This window comes from Rhodamnia argentea, chromosome 1 (assembly GCF_020921035.1).
Source record: "Rhodamnia argentea isolate NSW1041297 chromosome 1, ASM2092103v1, whole genome shotgun sequence".
Classification (NCBI taxonomy): Eukaryota; Viridiplantae; Streptophyta; class Magnoliopsida; order Myrtales; family Myrtaceae; genus Rhodamnia; species Rhodamnia argentea.
In genome coordinates, this window is record NC_063150.1 from 26,007,103 (window position 1) to 26,025,127 (window position 18,025).

At 40.5% G+C, this 18,025-nt stretch overlaps 2 protein-coding genes and 1 long non-coding RNA gene across 12 annotated transcripts in view; 1 reads left to right on the top strand and 2 right to left on the bottom strand.

Annotated features, from left to right (window-relative positions):
• The window catches only part of LOC115728661 (disease resistance protein RUN1-like), a 1,102,447-nt gene that overhangs the window by 846,350 nt on the left and 238,072 nt on the right, over positions 1-18,025 (bottom strand). The window lies entirely within an intron of this gene.
• The window catches only part of LOC125313790, a 483,189-nt gene that overhangs the window by 300,986 nt on the left and 164,178 nt on the right, over positions 1-18,025 (top strand). The gene's annotated exons all lie outside the window — the stretch shown is intronic.
• LOC115729083 lies at positions 15,884-16,996 on the bottom strand. Its single transcript, XM_048273784.1, has one exon. It carries the CDS (start codon positions 16,810-16,812, stop codon positions 16,237-16,239), a length of 576 nt encoding a protein of 191 aa, XP_048129741.1. The 5' UTR covers positions 16,813-16,996; the 3' UTR covers positions 15,884-16,236.

Below are 18,025 nucleotides of genomic sequence, written 5' to 3' on the forward strand. Positions count from 1 at the left end.
AAGAACTCACTCCTCACTCTCTCACTCCCCTAAACTAGGGTCACTCTCCCTTCACTGCCCTCAAGTCCCTTTCCACCCTGCTTTGATTGTAAAATTATTTTCTATAAATGCAGGACAAATAATTTTACTGACCTTCCTACACATCCTACCTTGAGCAGCCTTCAAGCCATAGCGTCTTAAGAGACTGAAGGATTGCCACCAGTTTCTTTCAATACATTAAATTCACATCCTCCATAGAGACAAGATTAGGAAATTCCTCAATCGAAATCAAGTCTTCGTAAGCCTTTCAGATTATTCGGAATATTAGTAAATTTTCGCAATTTTGAATAATTATTAATGCTAGGATGTTGAAGATTCTGGGACCAGAGCACATTGGGGACATGCTCTGAGTTTTTGCACCCACGGAGACGAAAATTCTCGATACATGGAGTATAATTGTGGTCCGGCATACAATCCCACTACTAACATTCACTGAATTGTAAAGGAAAACTAACTTTTATTTCCTAGGGAGAAATGCATTATCCGTGCGATTATAAGGGCTATATATGTTATATCATCAAATTTTCAATAAATTTTCATAGAATTCAATTTTACTAACATAAATATTTTCATAAACAATCATTTGTTCTATCATGGAACTCGGACTCCGGTGCATAGGTCCTTTTCCAGCTTTCTGTTCGTGATAACAACAACCCTTGGAGGCCAAACTATCCTTCTCTTCAACCTTCAAACTATAACTAGAGAGAATATCTCGTGCTTTCGACCATAATCACCTCCACCACATGTACATGCAAAATCACATTTTTTTTTTTGAATGTTTGGTTTTCTAAATTAGCCTGCCAATCTAGGAAGTTCCTCAATTGAACTCCGTTCTAAATCAAACCTGTGCAAGCCTTTGAGTTTGTTTGGAGTATCAAGTAATGTTTGCAATTTTGAACAATTGCTAAAATTGAGTTGTTGAATAGTCCGGGACCGAATCACATCGGGAAGACTGCTCTTAGCTTTTACTGCCACGGAGATGTAAATTCCGCAGGTATTGAGTACAATAGAGGTCTAGCATACAAACCACCGACTAGCATTCACTGAGATGTAAAGGGAAATTAACTTTTATTTTCCTCGGGAGACATGCGTTTTCCATGCAATATAAGTGCTATATATACTATATCATCAATTTTTTAAATACAACATTATGGAATTAAATTTTAATAACTTAAATATTCTTATAAGCAATTTGTTTTTTCTATCATGGAGCTCGGTCTTCGGTGCCTAGGTCCTTTTCCAGCTCTGTGTTCATGACGAGAATCATTGGAGGCCAAACTATAACCTAATCTTTCTCCTTAACCTTTAAAATATAAATAGAGAGAATAACTTGTAGTTTTGATGGCAGTCGACATGAAAGATGCACGGTCATAGGTTAAGTTCGTCACTCTTACAAGCCAAATTCCAACTAGTTTGCTACATGTGCTCGAATATTTTGTCATGAAGAGGAACTTAAGAGGATGTCTCGGCTTACTTAGGAATAGCACATCAGTTCCCTTCCCAACTCCATCTCTCGCAATGAGAGTCGGATCTACCGTTCCTTCGGCAACTCACCTGGTTGCTTAGAAAGGGACACTGAGCTCCGTGATAAGGAGGGCTCGCTTTTGGATTGTAAATCCTATTCCCAATCCATCTTGTCGCAACCATTTTGCTTCTCTTGTTCCGGCCGGCTCTCTGCTTTCCTCGAAGCAGGGTGAATCGGATGATTGATTGGTAGAGTTGCGGCCCTGCTTGAGGAGAAGAACTAACAAGACTACTCCAAGAAAGCTAGCCAGAGTGCAAATTCTCCGTCTGCTATAGATATTGGTTGAGTCAATATCCATCTCTAAGGACAAAATATCACCGGAAAGCATCTGAGATTGAGCACAGAAGTCAGTACAGTGAATTCAAGTATTAAGCTTGGTTTACAAGATGATGATTCAAGTGTCAAATACACCTGTATAAAACCGGTTGCAGGTGGTGTTTTTTTTTTTTTTTTTGGGTCGAAAAAAGATGCAATTCATATATTAGAATAATTCTTGATGAGATCGAGGGGTACATAGATGGCTTTCAAGCCTAGCAATATAAGTGCCAAAGCTGAGGGAGAGAGAGGGACCTTTCCTTCTCTCTCCCTACCTCACTCATAATGATCTCTTGTAGTTGTTGGCAACACCAGAAATCCAACGAGAAGGAAAACTAAGTTTTATTTTCCTAGGGAGGCATGCATTATCTGTGCTATATATGCTATATCATCAATTTATAAATAAAATATCATGGAATTAAATTTTAATAACTTACAATCCCCGGTGTTCAGGAGGAGTGAATAAAAGCAGAGGGGGTCGATTGACCAACATAGATAGAGATGCCAGGTCGAAGGATATAGGTGCTTGCTAACAATTTTGTTTTCCCTATCATGTAGCTCGGTCTCCGGTGCTTAGGTCCTTCTCCAGCTTTGTGTTCATGATGACAATCATTGGAGGCCAAACTATATCCTAATCTTTCTCCTTAACCCTTAAACCATAAATATAGAGAATATCTTGTGCTTTGGACTATAACCACCTCCACTACATATGCATTCAAAATCACCTTTTCTATGTTTGATTTTCTTAATTAGCCTACCGATCCCTTCCATGAGCACGACACAAATTCATTCATTTTCTGCTTTCTAATAATATAGATATGTTGGAAGAGATCTCAGAGCAGAAAAAAAAAAGAGCTATTTAAGTTAAGAGATGCTGGACATGGTACTCCTCTCCATCAAGTAGCATACGAGAATTATGTCAATGGAGTCAAATTCTTGGTCGACAAGTTCGCTTCAAGCGCCTTCGAGCATGACAAAGAGGGCTATCTTCTGATCCATATCGCATGTAAAATGGGTCATCTTGAAACAATCATGGAGATCCTTCCACATTTGCCAGACCCGGAAGAGTTGCTTACTCTTAATGAATGGCAAAACATACTTCACGTTGCAGCAAAGTACGGAAGGGCCTCGGTAGTGAAGTACGTACTCAGCGATCCCGAGCTTGAGAAGCTTATAAATGCGAAAGACAAGGCAGGAGATACGCCTCTACATACGGCCACATTACACCGGCAACCCGAGGTTCTGCTTTCTCTTCCCTGGGACAAGAGAGTCGATCTTAAGCTTGTAAATCACCGCAACTCGATGGCTCTCGACATTGTAGACGTGATAGGATTCGATGCTCCACTCCACCGGGTAATGATCTCTACAATATGAATTAACAAGTTATCTAATTTTCTTTTTCACTCCATCTTCATGGATAATAACGGTCTTTTTTTCCTATTACGCTTAACCAGATCTTAACTTGGGCAAACTTAGTATCAGCTGGAGCACCTAGACGCGAAGACAAAGCAATTTGCTGGCCAAAAGACTTAGGCCCGCCTTGTTACCTGAGGCCTTCGGGTCTGGTTGGACTAAAGGACGCGGCTGAGACCAATATAGTCACGGCAACACTTATTGCCGCTATGACATTTGCCACTGGCTTTCTGCTTCCGGAGGATATAACGGCTCTGAACCAGATGCGTGAATCGCTACGCGGTTGAACAAACCCATGTATGGCGTCTTTGTCATAAGCAACACCATCGCCCTGTTCAGCTCGATAATTGCAGTTGTGATCCTTCTTTGGACGCAGATCAATGATGTGCATGTGGTGCATCATGCCCTTAGAAGGGCGAGGCTACCGCTGCTTACAGCTCTTGCCACATTGTCCGTGGCCTTCATGGCGAGGGTCTACGTGACTGTCAGCAAACAGACTTGGCTCGCCGTTGCCACCTTGGTCATCGGAATCACCGCCCTCATCGTTATCTTGAGTCTTTACATTGCCTTGTTCATTCCGCTTGTGTACAATTCTCATTTTACCCAGCGCTTCGCCGACTACATCATCGAATTGAAGCTAGTATGTCAATTTCAAGTAGGGTAACTGAAAGGAGGGACAATATGCCGCAGCTGTTATCCTCCTTCCATGGAAGAGACATGTCCATGTGATAGTCTTCATTTTACTGTGAGGTGTGGGATCACTTTCCTTAAAGCTACCCACTATGCTAAACAAATCCCGAAGAACCTCATTTCCTGACTGGCAGATGACTCTTTCCAGTTCTTGGATTTGGATTGACTGCACATCCTATTTTAGCAAATACCAGATTTTTACGGTGTTTAAGGCATGTCCAGCCACGTTAACTGAGCGACCTCGTTCGAATTACACACGTAGACTTGATTTTTTAATTGAAATTCCATGTCCCTAAATTGTTTGATTTAAAAATGCCATGTTACCAAATTGGTTTCTATACAAATGCCATGTATGTATTTTGGCCGAAATATCTCGCCGTTGACACTAAAGTGGTTATTTTTTTTTCTCTTCCATTTAGCACTCAAGTGAGCCGACGAAAAATTTTGGCATCAAAATGAGCATCGTGCACAAACTTTGACACTTGAGATGTCCTTCTACCCATGTAAAAATTTATGATTTGTTATGAGACCGTAAAAATTTTAGGGCAAGATTGAAACAAGACCTAAAGTTAAAGAGTTTTTCATAGGACAAAATCTTTTTATGGAGAATTGGGAGAAAATCATAATTTGGGGGCTTTTTATGGGACAAAAAAAAAGTTCTAGGGTACAATTGAGACTGGACTGAAATATTGGGATTTTTTTTATGAGGCAAAAGATAGAATTGGGGTAGGAACTAAAGTCGGAGGCTTTTTACGGTATAATGCCTATAAATCCCTGATGAGGTCGATACTGATCATGCCGTATGATGAAGTTATTCAGTTTGTGGAGGGAAGCCTAAGATCCCAAATTGTGAACAAGAGTTTGAGCGTCACTCCATCCAAACTCCGACAAGAAAAATTAAACCTCAATTTTTCGCATGTCGAAATACCACCTTTTGATTTCTGTTGAAATTTTTCCTCTGCAAAACTAAATTTCTTGTGAAGATATTCGAAACTACGTGGTCCAAAAGCTAATGACCCAAATTTTCTGCACAAGCTCGAACGGTGGCCGGGCAAATCAGCTCCCTCACAAGATGGATAAATCAGTTGCAGCAACTTATGGCATGGCACTTCTCTTTTAGAATCTCCCACAAAGACAAGCACGCATCCAAAAGGATTAATGCTGGCGACTTCAATTAGTCCATAGCATCATCGAACACGCCTCTGTCTCGGCACGAGTCCAAGATATTAGGGTTGAACCGTAGCAAATGAAGTCCCACATTAGGAAGCTTTGGGTTGAGAAGCTTGAGAACCTCAACACCTCAAGCCTGTTCCTGACTCTGCAGTAGCTAGCATGGTTCGATCTTCAAGAGACATGATCACAAAACAGGACGTGCTTAGCAGCGCCCACCTTTGCTAATAGTCTGAAACCTCCAAGGAACCCAGGTGATCCTTTCAATCAACTGCTCGGCGGATTGTTCGGACGCTTTCTACAAGGCATGATGAGGTGCAAATGGTGGGCGGTGAAGCAGGGGTTTGCCAGATCGAACTTACAACCTATCTTTGCTTTACAACCGTCATGCAGAACACCAATGCACATTATAGAGTCACAGTAGTTGCAAACAAAGCACACAAAATTTAACCTGTCACCCTGAAGGGTGCTGTGTATCAGAAGATTCAGACTTCCAAACCTTTGGATATATGGTTTCCTCATTCCTTCCGGAACTTTCCTCAAGCTTCTCAATTAGGAAAAATTTCAGGCAAATACAGAATGAACCTGCATACATGACCGACTTAACTTTTTGATCTTAGTAAGCCTAAAATCAGGGATCATATAGGCCATGCTTTCAGACGAACATTAAACCTCAAGGCAAGGTATACAGGAAGCCTGCGAATAAAGAACCAACTCAAAGGAAGAGTACGAAACAACGGACATTCTCCCTTGGTTGCACAAGAAAAATGGTAGGCAGCCGTTCTCCATCGATACACAATATTGTTCAAGAGAGTCAACAGCCAAAATTCGAGACACAAAATAAACAGAATGACAACCTTAAATGAAAGAGGGACAAACGAATTATCTGGTACCCTGTGCCATTTCATGGAACCAGTGTCCTAGTTGCCATATGCTGCTTCTCCTGATATATATCCAGCAATTCCGGAGCTTCCTTGAGATGAGGGGTCACAAACTTCTGCAGGAAATCTTCTTCCGAAATAGTCAACAGGGTAGTCAAGCCCATCTTTGTCTTCATCAAACCATGCGACGACAGATGTTTAAAAAACAAACATCGAGGACGAATCCGTTTTTCTAAGCTCAGCGACATTAACCTAGGATGTCGCAGAAGAAATGAAGATTCAAACCCCATTTCCTTGACAAAGAATCCCATCACTGCCATTATTTTTTCTTCGGACAACGTCATGCAGCCAGGACTCTTCACAAAAGCTCTCATGGCATCATCTCTAGACCAACCCCACCAGCTATAAGCCTCGATTTTCCTCTCCCAAGTCGATTCGCTCATCCCCATGACCGCTGAAATAGCCACAGCGAACTTTGCTAAAGAAGGATCATCAAAGCCCATCCCCTTGGTTTTCATCATAATTTCCTCGAGGTGATCGGACGACAGTATCATCATTGTAGACTGACGCTTAACTAACCACAAAATGCTTGATTCACGCACTCCATTATCTCTCAAAATCTTGACAAAAGGACCAACTGCAGCCTCGAAACCTTGTACCAATATTCTCGGACTGCGTCTAATAGCTGTAACAGCATTCTTATCGCACCCAAGAAAGTCCCGAAGCCTCCCGAAATTGGGGACGAGGTGCTTCTCTAAGCTCCTATGCAATAAGTAGGGACCAGCAGTGATTATTCTCACCAGGTCAGAGCCGGAAAAGCCGACAGAGCGCAGATAGTTCAATTTGGGCAAGAGGGTCCTCTCAGGATTCGCCAAAATCAGCCCAGGCCACTTCCTAATGATACCGGAAATCTGGGATTGAGAGAAACCATGGCTCTTCAAGGCGTCAACGACCGCTTCGGGTCTCGCCGAGGTTTCAAAGACGACGCGGTTGGAAACCAACAATGCCGATTCCGGGGACAACCCACATGAATTCACGAGATAAGAGAACGCGAAAGAGGGTCGATTCGAGGTGGCGGTGGAGATTAATCTGAGAGCGATGGGCAAGGACAGCGGGCGGCCAAGTAGGGTTTTAGAGAGCGAACTGAACATGGGACTTAAGACTGAGACGGCGGCGAGTACAATCACAACCAAAGACAAAATCACGTTCGATTGGACTGACCTCTCTTCTTCCTTCTCTTCCTCGCAGATTCGCCGCCGAGGAAGATTGAAATTCCAGTCCCGAACACGAGAAGACTTCAGAGGTCCCTGAAAAGAGTGAGAGCAAAAACAACGAATTGTGAAATTACACTAACCAAGTAAATTTACAATTCATATGAAGATAATTTGCTACCAAAAAATAAACTTTTACATTTTTTTTTAATGTATAAAAAAGTTACAAACCGAAATATGACGTACCCAAATGAAAAACATATATATTTTGCGAATCGAAAAGCTAATCCATGAGTTTGCTTTATTATCTATAGTGCGATATGTATATTAGTGGTTGCGGATCAAACAAGAAAAGATTTCTACGTAATTCTCGCAATTCACTGAATTAATATGAGAATTTCATAGTAAGAATATTTTTGGTACATGACGGATTCTTAGATAAAAAAAAGTTTGCTATTTGCACCGTCTATCTCTTGTGAGATTAACGACTATCCTTAGAACACTCGCTAACAAATCTGTGATATAAGACTCCCTTTAGTGTCATTAACTTATGTCCACGATCATAGCAGCTCAATAGCACATTATAATTGTGATGTTTTTGCCGAAACAGATATGGACATGAAGCAATTAAATGCCATATTTTCCAAAAATCACAAAAAAAAAAATCAAGATTAGCTTATCCTTTTTTCTTTTGGGTCGGAAGGTTAGTTTATCTTTGAAAAAGTAGGTTTCATTTTAAATCTGGATCATTAACCAATTTTCTCCACTTCTAGAGTGCAATAACAAGAGGCGGTCATTCAATGTATCCGTCACGTGTGGGGAAAATTACCAAAAAAGGCTTAAACCTATTACAATTGTGTCAATGCAATAATAAATCAATTTTTTTTTATCAATTTAGTTTAAAATTTTTGGATTTACACCATTTCATTACTTTCGACCAATTTTGATCGGCCAGTGTTGACGAAATCGCCGGCAATGATAGGGATGTTTTCAAACAATTTTAATAATTATTTGAAATTTTATAATTCTTTCTCTTTTTTTTTATTTTCTTTCCTCGTCTTGGCCCCAAGTAGGGGACAAAAAGAAAAACTAAAGAAAAAAATTATGAAAAATTCAAAATAATATTAAATATTATTTAAAAAAAGGTCCACGTCATTATTGGCTAACTAAAATTGATTGGAAGGACTGAATTGATACAAATACAATAAATTTAGTACTTTTTTGGTAATTCTTCTCTTCGCATGTTTGCATCGATTATTGCATTTTATGTTTTCTCGACGTAATTTATTAGGAGCAAGAAAAGATTAGCAACAAGGGGGGTTCTTACGTCATCCTTCTTGAAGAGCATATTTTTCTCTAGTGGCTTTTCTCACTTGATTTCTCATCACCACCAAGCCTCAAGAAGCCTACAGTTCCAGTATCGAGTTCATGCCTACAGTTCCAGTATCGAGTTCATCTCCATAGACCAATTTGACATTACTCTCGGCAAAAAGACATTTCAAGTACCAATATTTATATGCGATGTTCACTTTGGTATTAATATATTTTTTGGATCATTTAAGTATCATTTTTTTAAAAAAATGATTATTTAAGTGTCTACTCCAGTGAGATCGCCGAAATTTCATGCCGTTAGCACTAAAGTGATCGTTTTTTTCTCCTATTTGGCACCAAAGTGATAATTTTTTAGATCACTTAAGTGACAATTTTTTAAAAAAAATGATTATTTAAGTACTAACTCTGGTGAGGTAGCCGGAATTTCTCACCGTTGACACTAAAGTAATTATTTTTTCTCCAATTTGGCACTTAAGTGATCCCCCAAAAAAATATCGACATCAAAATGAGCACCGTACATAAATATTGGCACTTAAAATGTCCTTATACCCATTACTCTCTTTTTTAAAATTTTCAGTCCAGAAGAAAGACAGCAAAGAATCTCAAACATTTCCCAATTGGATTCATGTCCGCCCACTCGAATCCACATTTTCCCCGGAGTTCAAGGGATAGGAAGGAGTCCAGAGGACGCAATCCTGACAGGCAACGACCTCTCATTGCTAGGTGTAATCTCGCCTATTCTTCAAGCACCTTGTCAATTAGCACCTATCCATATGCTTCGAATTTATTGATGGATGCCGCCGGCAGTGTTGAATCATAGTAGTAATGTGAAGTATGCAACCGTTGCTTCTATACAAGGCAAGACAGTTTCGGCTGAAAGTCTATTGCATTTGTAAGAGAAAAGGTTTTGTAGAAACCTTATCTCGAAGGAAAGATTGCATACAGAAAGATAGAATTTTCTGAAAGTCCTACCTAATAGATTTGGAGTACATTTTCAAATAATCTATATACAAGATAGCGTTCGCATATAGATAAACTCGCATAATTAAAAAAAAAAAAAAGAATCAGGCATAACATTCTCTAAAAAAATTTAGGATTTAATTTATACTATTTCCTAGATGATTTAGGATATACTTCATTTAGGGCATTTTAATTGCTTTAGTCCGTGATTCCGAATTTCATAAAAAAAAAAAATAACCAACAAATGCCATTTACATGCATATCGTATAGTTTAGTCCATGCATATAGCTTTTATTTTGTCTGATTTTATACTATTTGAAGCTACCGTGTATGCTATGTGCCATGTATACAATTTAAGCATATCATTTTTGCGTGCATTTCATATGTTGCATACATGGTAATTGCATTCTTTGCCATGTCATAGCCATGCCATGCATTCTAGTCATATCATTTTCGCATGTTGCATATTTCACAACGTCGTTTAATCCGTCGCGCGCGCACATGCAAATTGCAATGTCATGCTCATTTTATAATGACCAATCTATCTAAAATTACGGTGGGAGCTCAAAACAGTGAAATCCTCGTCATTTTCTTCGTCACTACTTACCATGAGGTGCCCAAATATCCACAGAAGAGCGAAGATATTAACAGTAATACAAGGATTTACACGGCGATTCATCATATCGATAAATTCTTACGACCCAAGGGCAGCCTCATGTGTTTTTCTTGGAGGGCTTCTTTCGACTGAAATCTTGCCCAAAAAACATAAAGGCAGGTTACGTCGACCCGTTCTCTTCTCCTTTGTTCTTTAGCTGTATTTCTTCTCCTCGGATTCAAGTTCCACACTTTCAATATTGTGGAAGCAATGAAAGTTTGTAAAAAATAACGTGCTTTCACCGTTTCCTGTCACACATTTTACTTAATGGTGCTTGTATTATAATTGCTAGCAACATGTGGACATTTTATTTTTTTCAGCTTTGTTCAGAAAGATCTGCACTTTTATTCGGTAAGCACATGCTTTTCACCATTCGAAATTTAATAAGTAAGTCCAAGTTACATTGATATGTTAAGTAAGATGACCAAATCATTACTTAACATTTAGTAAGCGAATAGATAGTTTTATTAAAAATAGAAGCTACAAAAGCATGAAAATCAGGAGAGTTCTTAACACCAATACTGAAAAAATCATCTTTCGAGGGCGAGAGATTCTTGAGCTTTCCATTTTCTACCAAATTTGTCCTTAATTTTGAACTTTTATCATGGAGTATATCAGCTTTCAGTATAGTATTAAATTGTCAACAATGAAACCACTCGTATAATTTTGCAGCGCCAGTAGTTTTCACGGAATTACTTGCTTAAAATAGTCCACACTAATAATGTTCAAAAGGTAAAATTAAAAGGTTTATGACTGAATGAGAGATATACAACCATACATACGAAATTTTTACCGATTTCAATGTACTACTTCTTTCGTATTATGTGTAGTCAATGCATCGAAAATGGAAACACTTTTATCATGTATATTTAATCGGTGTCCCCTAGTCAGTCCTTCATAAAAAACAACACTCCCAACTTTGGGCAACTTCATGTCAATAATGTTGTAACTAGTATGTTGTAACTTAGCTCAATCATGAGCAAGAATTGTGAAATATATTCAACAAAAATGCAGATTGTGGATCAAATTTATATGTTAGCTTACAAATTATATGTCGATGTTTACAAATTCATAGACGACTCTTAAAAGTAACGCTTCAATAAAGACTCTTGGAAATAACCACTGTAATAAATACTTGATCTCCCATCTTCACAAGCGAAACTTCAATTTCTTTCTCTCTTGCTTGTTCTCAAATGACGTGATATTTGGATAGACAACAGGACATGGCTAGGACCCGTATGGCCATGGCAACACTCATTGCCGCTATGACATCTGCCGCTGGCCTTTGTACTCCCGAAGGATATAATGACACTGAACCAGTTGCGGAAATGGCTACGCTGTTGAACAAACCCACGTATGGCGTCTTTGTGATGCGCAACACCGTTGCCATGTACAGCTCGACAATTGCAATTGGTGATGCTTCTTTGGATGCAGATCAACGATGTGCATGGGGTGCATTATGCCCTTAGGATGGCGAGGCTACCGCTGCTTACAGCTCTTGCGACAATGTCCATGGCTTTCATGGCGGGGGTCTATGTGACCGTCAGCAAACGGACTTGGCTTGCCGTTCTCACCTTGGTCGTCGGAATCACTGCCCTCATCATCATCTTGGATCTTAATAGATGATTAAGTGAAAGTCTTTAATCTACCGTCATGAGATTGCTTTCCTTAAAGTTACCCAACTATGTTAGCTTCCAGGTCAAGCAAAGTCATTTCTAGAATACAACAAAACCAACAAATCACGAACAACCTCGTTTGCTAACCGGCAGATGACTCTTCCTAGTTCTTGGATTTGGATTGATTGCCCATCCTATTTTAGCAAATACTAGATTTTTATCATGGATGATGTAAAAGTCGGTAATGTCATGCTGACATAATGATTATGTCATTAGAGGCATTTGAATATAAAGTTTGTCTAAGGATTTATACTTTGATTAATTATATATAAAGTTTGATGCCCGTTCTGATCCCCAATCGATGAGAAATTATTTTGGGACTATTAAATAACTTAGAGAGATTGAAAAATGAATGCCAAATTAATCTTCTCGTCCTATTTAGCAAATACTAGATGGTAGCTTTTTTTTTTTTCCCTTCTCTCTTCCTTCGTCCTCCAGCCAGTCGTTAGCTCTCGGTGACTCTTGCCAATGGCAGATGACCAGGGCCCAGGCTGGTGAGGTGACCCAAGCCCCGAGCTCAATCGAGTCATAGTTTCCTGAAGGAGGAGGACTCGAACTGTGAATTCAGCCCATGCATCAACGGCAATGACTCGCTGGGGACGATTCCCCCGAGTCTCACCAGCTCCGCCGAGCTGTTCCGGCTCAATTTGAGCTTCAATTCGATCTCCAGGCTGATCTCAAGTGCTGTCACTTGGTCTGCTTCGATCGCCACCCTTGCTTCAACCACATCAACTGTGGACCGATCCCAGCGTCCATAACCAAGTTGGGTGCACTTCAAATACTCTCTCGGAGCCAAAATCAGATGGCAACCATAGTAATCGAGGAAAAGGGGGAGGAAAAAGAAAACGAACGGAAGCTATATTGAGTTTTCTAGTTGCTTTGCGTGTACTTTTCTTCAAAATACATATATGGTGTTCCCATCCTTACTCATCATAAACCATGTAAAACAGAATCGAATGAAACAGCTCTTGTAGACATGATAAAGAAAAGTATCCGATTTCATTGTAGATATGGTAATAAAGAAGCATCCGATTTCCCTCTACTAGTTAATGCACTACAGAAAGAACAAGAGACAATTAAGTAAATTATCCGCATTTATTGTACGGTTTCCTTTTTTAAAGACAAACTCATATACATCAAGAAAGAGATTTGAGTACTCAATTTGTTCTTTCAACTTCCCCATATTATGACAAGAATTGGAAGACGAAACCCGAGATTGCATTAGCTTTGGAAACCATTTAATCCCACGTGAATGTCCATTTTCCAATGATGTTGCATGGCTACTGCAGCAAATGGACAAGTCTGAAGTATATTGTGAAGAAAAATTATTACTTTTGAATTGGAATTTCTGCTACCATACTTCTGGTCAGTTGTTGCTGTGATTTCGTTGCTTGCTGCTGGAAATGGAAGCCATGTATGATGAGCTATGGATCTTGGACTTGTTCCCAAATTAATCCAATTTGTCGCGACTTTGACCTCTGGTTTCATAATGGGAAAATGCTTATTCAGTTGTAAACTTTTCGATTTTATCAATGTAGTTCGAAACCTTGCTATGGAATTGCAATGTAATTTTTCTAACCAATTTTGGCCTGAAATTATTGACGTGATGCTCAACCATTGCTAGCCGTCCTCCGGCGATCCAATGTGGATAATTTTAGACCAACCGACGCCGTTTTGCTAAATTCTCCTGGCTTTTTCTCTGTTCATTCTTTTTTCCTTTGATTTTTACTTTTCTTTCCTTTTACTATTCATCTTCATCCAGCTAAACTTCCAACTTCTCTGATTGTCCTGGATAAGGGAAACAGCGCTGCTTGTTTGTAGTTGTTGCTTCCCAAAACGGAATTCGAGAAAGTGGTTGTGCAATTCCAATTTGCATAGAACGAATTGGGCACGGAGGCTAGTCGCAGAGGCTCGTGAGCCGAATCTGAACTGAATGTGCTTCACGTGATGGGTTTGAGGAGTGGGTCTTCTCTTCCTCTAAAGCTGGATGAGCGAGATTAGGGTCGACCAAGTTGTCCTGCTCTTGCTAGGGACGGCCATGAAGGAGGAGTTGCCGAGCCTGGGCGGCTTGGCCATGGCGGTTGAGGACGCCGAGATCTCGACGGCCATCGTTGATAGTGTTTTTTTTCGTATGTGTCTTGTACCACTTAGAAAATGAATGATTATTTGGGCCAATATATAAGAGGAAGGGTTCTAACTTTACAATTAAAGATCATGGGCTAAGTAGACTAGCCTCTACGCTACCTAGTGGCCACCCTAAGAGAAGGTGGGAAAAAAGAAAAGTAAAATAACAAATGAGCCAGCCATGTTGCACGTTTAGGATGTCCGCTTGGCCTGGTTTATAATATAAACAAATCAACTCATCTTAAAGTTTTTATTACAAAAGTCACATAATTTTTTGGCCGAAATTTCTCACCGGAGACACTTAAATGAATGTTGTTTTTTATCTAACTTAACATTTAAGTCAGTCGGCGAAAATTTTGGTACTAATGCTTCGTTTGTTTTGCGGAAAATAAACGATCGGAAAATAAATGATCGGAAAAATATTTTCCTAAAAATGATTATTTATATTACTTGAAATAATTTGTTGATGAAAAATATTTTCACTCATGGCAACAATTTATTTGTAAATATTTACGTCGATGATAAAAAAAAATTATTCATTTTTTCTTGTAAGCACTACAAGCGATCATTTTAAAGAAAATACATTTCACATTATTCATTTTGCGTGAAACAAACAGAGCCTAAAGTGGGTGCCCTATGAAAATATTTGGCACCATTAGTGTCCTTATCCCAAATAAAAACCAATTGGACAAAGTGAGTGATCCGAGTCCGGGAAAGTCAAGGGACGGGGACCGTATTCTTTCTATCCAATATTTTTGTTCTTTTATTTATTTATTTTTTTGCCTTTTTTTTCTCTTTTCATAAAATGTTTTAACTTTTTTTTTTCCAACGTGGGTCGTACGTCCTCGAAAATTATTTAAAAATGTCATGTCAACATTTTCTTCGTAAGTCAAATAAGACGAAACTAATCTATATGGCCTGGGTGTGCACGAGTGATATGATATACATGCTTGGATACACAAAAGGATAGGCTGTATTTAACTCCGGGTACTTTATTATAGGTAGAATAAGACGAAGCTGATGGAAGTATTTAACCGATTTGATAAGTTTTATTGCAAAATTTGTGGTACATATTCCGTTTACAAACAAGTATGTTAGTATCTTTTTCAATTCTGAGTAAGTTTCCAAAGAGAGAGACTAAAAAAGGTATAAAAAAAAAAAGAAGAAGAAGCTGTGCTCTTATTTATAAGAAACGATTGATCCTTTCATTTGTCAAGCAACTTTCCTTATCAAAAGGCAAGTTAGAATAAAATTATTTGAAAACCAATTTACCCCATCAATTTTCTTCTTTTTTTTTTATAACAATGTGTTCGGGCCAACTTGCGCACACCTCAATTATTTCTCGAGAAAGGCTAACACAGCAACCCACCGCCATAACCCCCCACCTTAAATCACAAGTGCTCAATTGAGGAATCGAATCTGGGACTAGTGCACCTAACCATACAATTTCAAGTGCGTCCTAACCAACTGAGCCACCCATGAATGGGTAAATCAGACTATTCCTATTCTATCATAGAGAGAAATTACTGTCTAAATTAGACTTAATCATAGACCCGACAGACTATTCCTATTCTATCATAGAGAGAAATTACTGTCTAAATTAGACTTAATCATAGACCCGACAGACGGTGAGCTCACTCGGGCTGACACAAGTTTGCCCGAGCCAGGCTTTCCAAGCTCGAAAAATGCAGGCATGTGCAACAATTAGTAAGGTTTGGGTTGGGCCGGGTCAGCTCGGAGATCAGCTTCGGAACCTCATGCTTGAGTTTTCTCTCGATCGAAAGCAGAACGATATGCTCTCGACTAAATCGTTTCATCGACAATTCGTGATCTCCAGTTCCCACCCTTCTCTGGGGGGCTTGACAGCAAAAAGGGGTTTTTCACAGATTCGTCCAAGACAAGAAGAGAAAACTTTCACGTTCACACCCCCCACAACGTACAAACTCTCCGTCTACACTACTTCCCAATATTACAAATCAACCCCCTATTTGTATCCTTTTTTTTTTCAAACCCTTCGTCAGTACCGACCCCTATTAACTAACCACTAGAAACCCACGTAATTACAGCATGCTCCTCCTAGTTTCTCCAAACTCTGGATCTGCCCCTCTGTTTCTGAAAAAATTCACGGAAAGGACCAGACCTCGAGAACATCGAGAGAGGAGAGAGATGGTGGAAATGGGTCTAAATCGACTAGATCTGATATTCAGATCATCTACTTAGCTGGATTTAAAAGCCTTAGGTCTTGTCACAGCAGATCGAGTCGGAGAATTCTCCGGAGGTCTCTGGTGGCCGAATCGTCGACCAGGAGCACCTGCTTCTTCTTGTTCGAAAACGACGGCAGAGGCAGCGAGCTCGGCTCGGGCGACACGGCGAAAGCCGATCCGGCGTACACCACGGGCTTCCCCTCCGCCGCCACCCCGGGGGACCTCAGCTCCGGCCCGATGACCTGCTCCCGCACCAGCTCCGGCCCTGGACCTAATCCCGAAACGACTGGACCGCCTCCTTCCCTCTTCGAACCGGCGTCGTCCTTAATCGCAGCGTCCAGAGGCTCGCCTCGCCGGAGGATAGTGACCTTCCTCATCGCGAGGCCGCCGGGCCTCGCCGGGCCGGCTTCCTCGGGGTTCGATCTCATGGAGACCGTCGGCTCCGACTGGCAGGTAACCGACCGCTTCCTCTGCTGGTGCTGGTGGTGCTTCCTGTTAGGCCTGGGATTAGAACAGGAGTTCCCGTAGCTGCAGTTCCTCCGGCGAGGGTAAGCCGCCGGGGAGGCTCCTATCCGCTTGGCCAAGCAGTCCTGAGGCCGCAAGATCTCCGTCGCCATGGCCTCAATTTCCAATCTAACAGACAAAATGAACTGCACAAAAGAACAGCTACAGAGAGAGAGACCTAGGATGGAGCTGAATGAGCTCGGAAATGGCGGAATTTATAGAGAGAGAAAAGGGAGGAAGGAGGGTTTCTCTCTCTTACCCTCTTTCCACTGACCTTCGCTGGTCTCAACGCGTGAAAGCTAATCACTCGTCGTTACGTGGACGTAGTCTCATCTAACGATGCAGCGTTCGCAACAGTCAAAAACTGTAGCTTTGACCAAGAACCCCCGTCACCGGACCGGGCCGAGCCGGGCATGCATGAAATGAAGCCTAAACAACAATCGGGCCTGAGTGGGCCCCCAGATGGCCCACACAGATGACCTCGGGCCCACTTAGCTAGAACATATGCCAAGAGCGTCGGTAGAGCCGACGTCTCCATGATAAGGACCAAGTGGGGTTGACTGACGAAACAGCGGCGAAAATCCGCAACGACTGGCGTGGCCGCCGCAGTTTACCCCATGAGCGTTGCTACATCCCGTCTCGACAGAGCTTAGGATCGGTGAGAGTGATTTGGCTTTCAAAAAGCACCGACCGCCACGTCGGATTTCCGAGCATGTTGTGTTTTCAAATTCAATGAAAGCTCGATGGAAGATCTAAATTGCATTGAATAGAGAATGTTAAGAATTCGTGTAACAACCTAATTCAACAAGAGTAAAGAGTATTCAATGAGATTGAAGGGCTTCGATAATGAGTGGCTCATGATAAGTTTTTATGACAGCGAAGAGAGTGACAATGAATAAAATTGGCTCCTGACAAGTTTTTATGATAGCGAAGGGAGTGAGAATGAATAAAATTGCATACTGAATAGAGGAAAAACATTTTTGAGATATGTGTGTGTGTGAATTGATTGACAAACCACGCATTTCAACATAATGGTAAGTCTCAGAATTGAAACTCCATGCACTACCAGAATGTGTAATTCACTAGGAAATTGCCTACTTGCATGCCAAAAGGACAAAAATAGTGAGATTTGGTATAAGACGGGTCAAAATAGATAATATATCGAGTGAATTAGTTCAAAGAGTGTTGCAATTTGATTGTATAAATTGAAACATTTAGGATTTAATTACACATTGAGCTAAATGTATAGGACAATCGGTGCCACCTCTCATAAAATTTTCGGTCAAATGGGCTGAGAATCCCGTTCTTCGAACTTCATTTTTCACC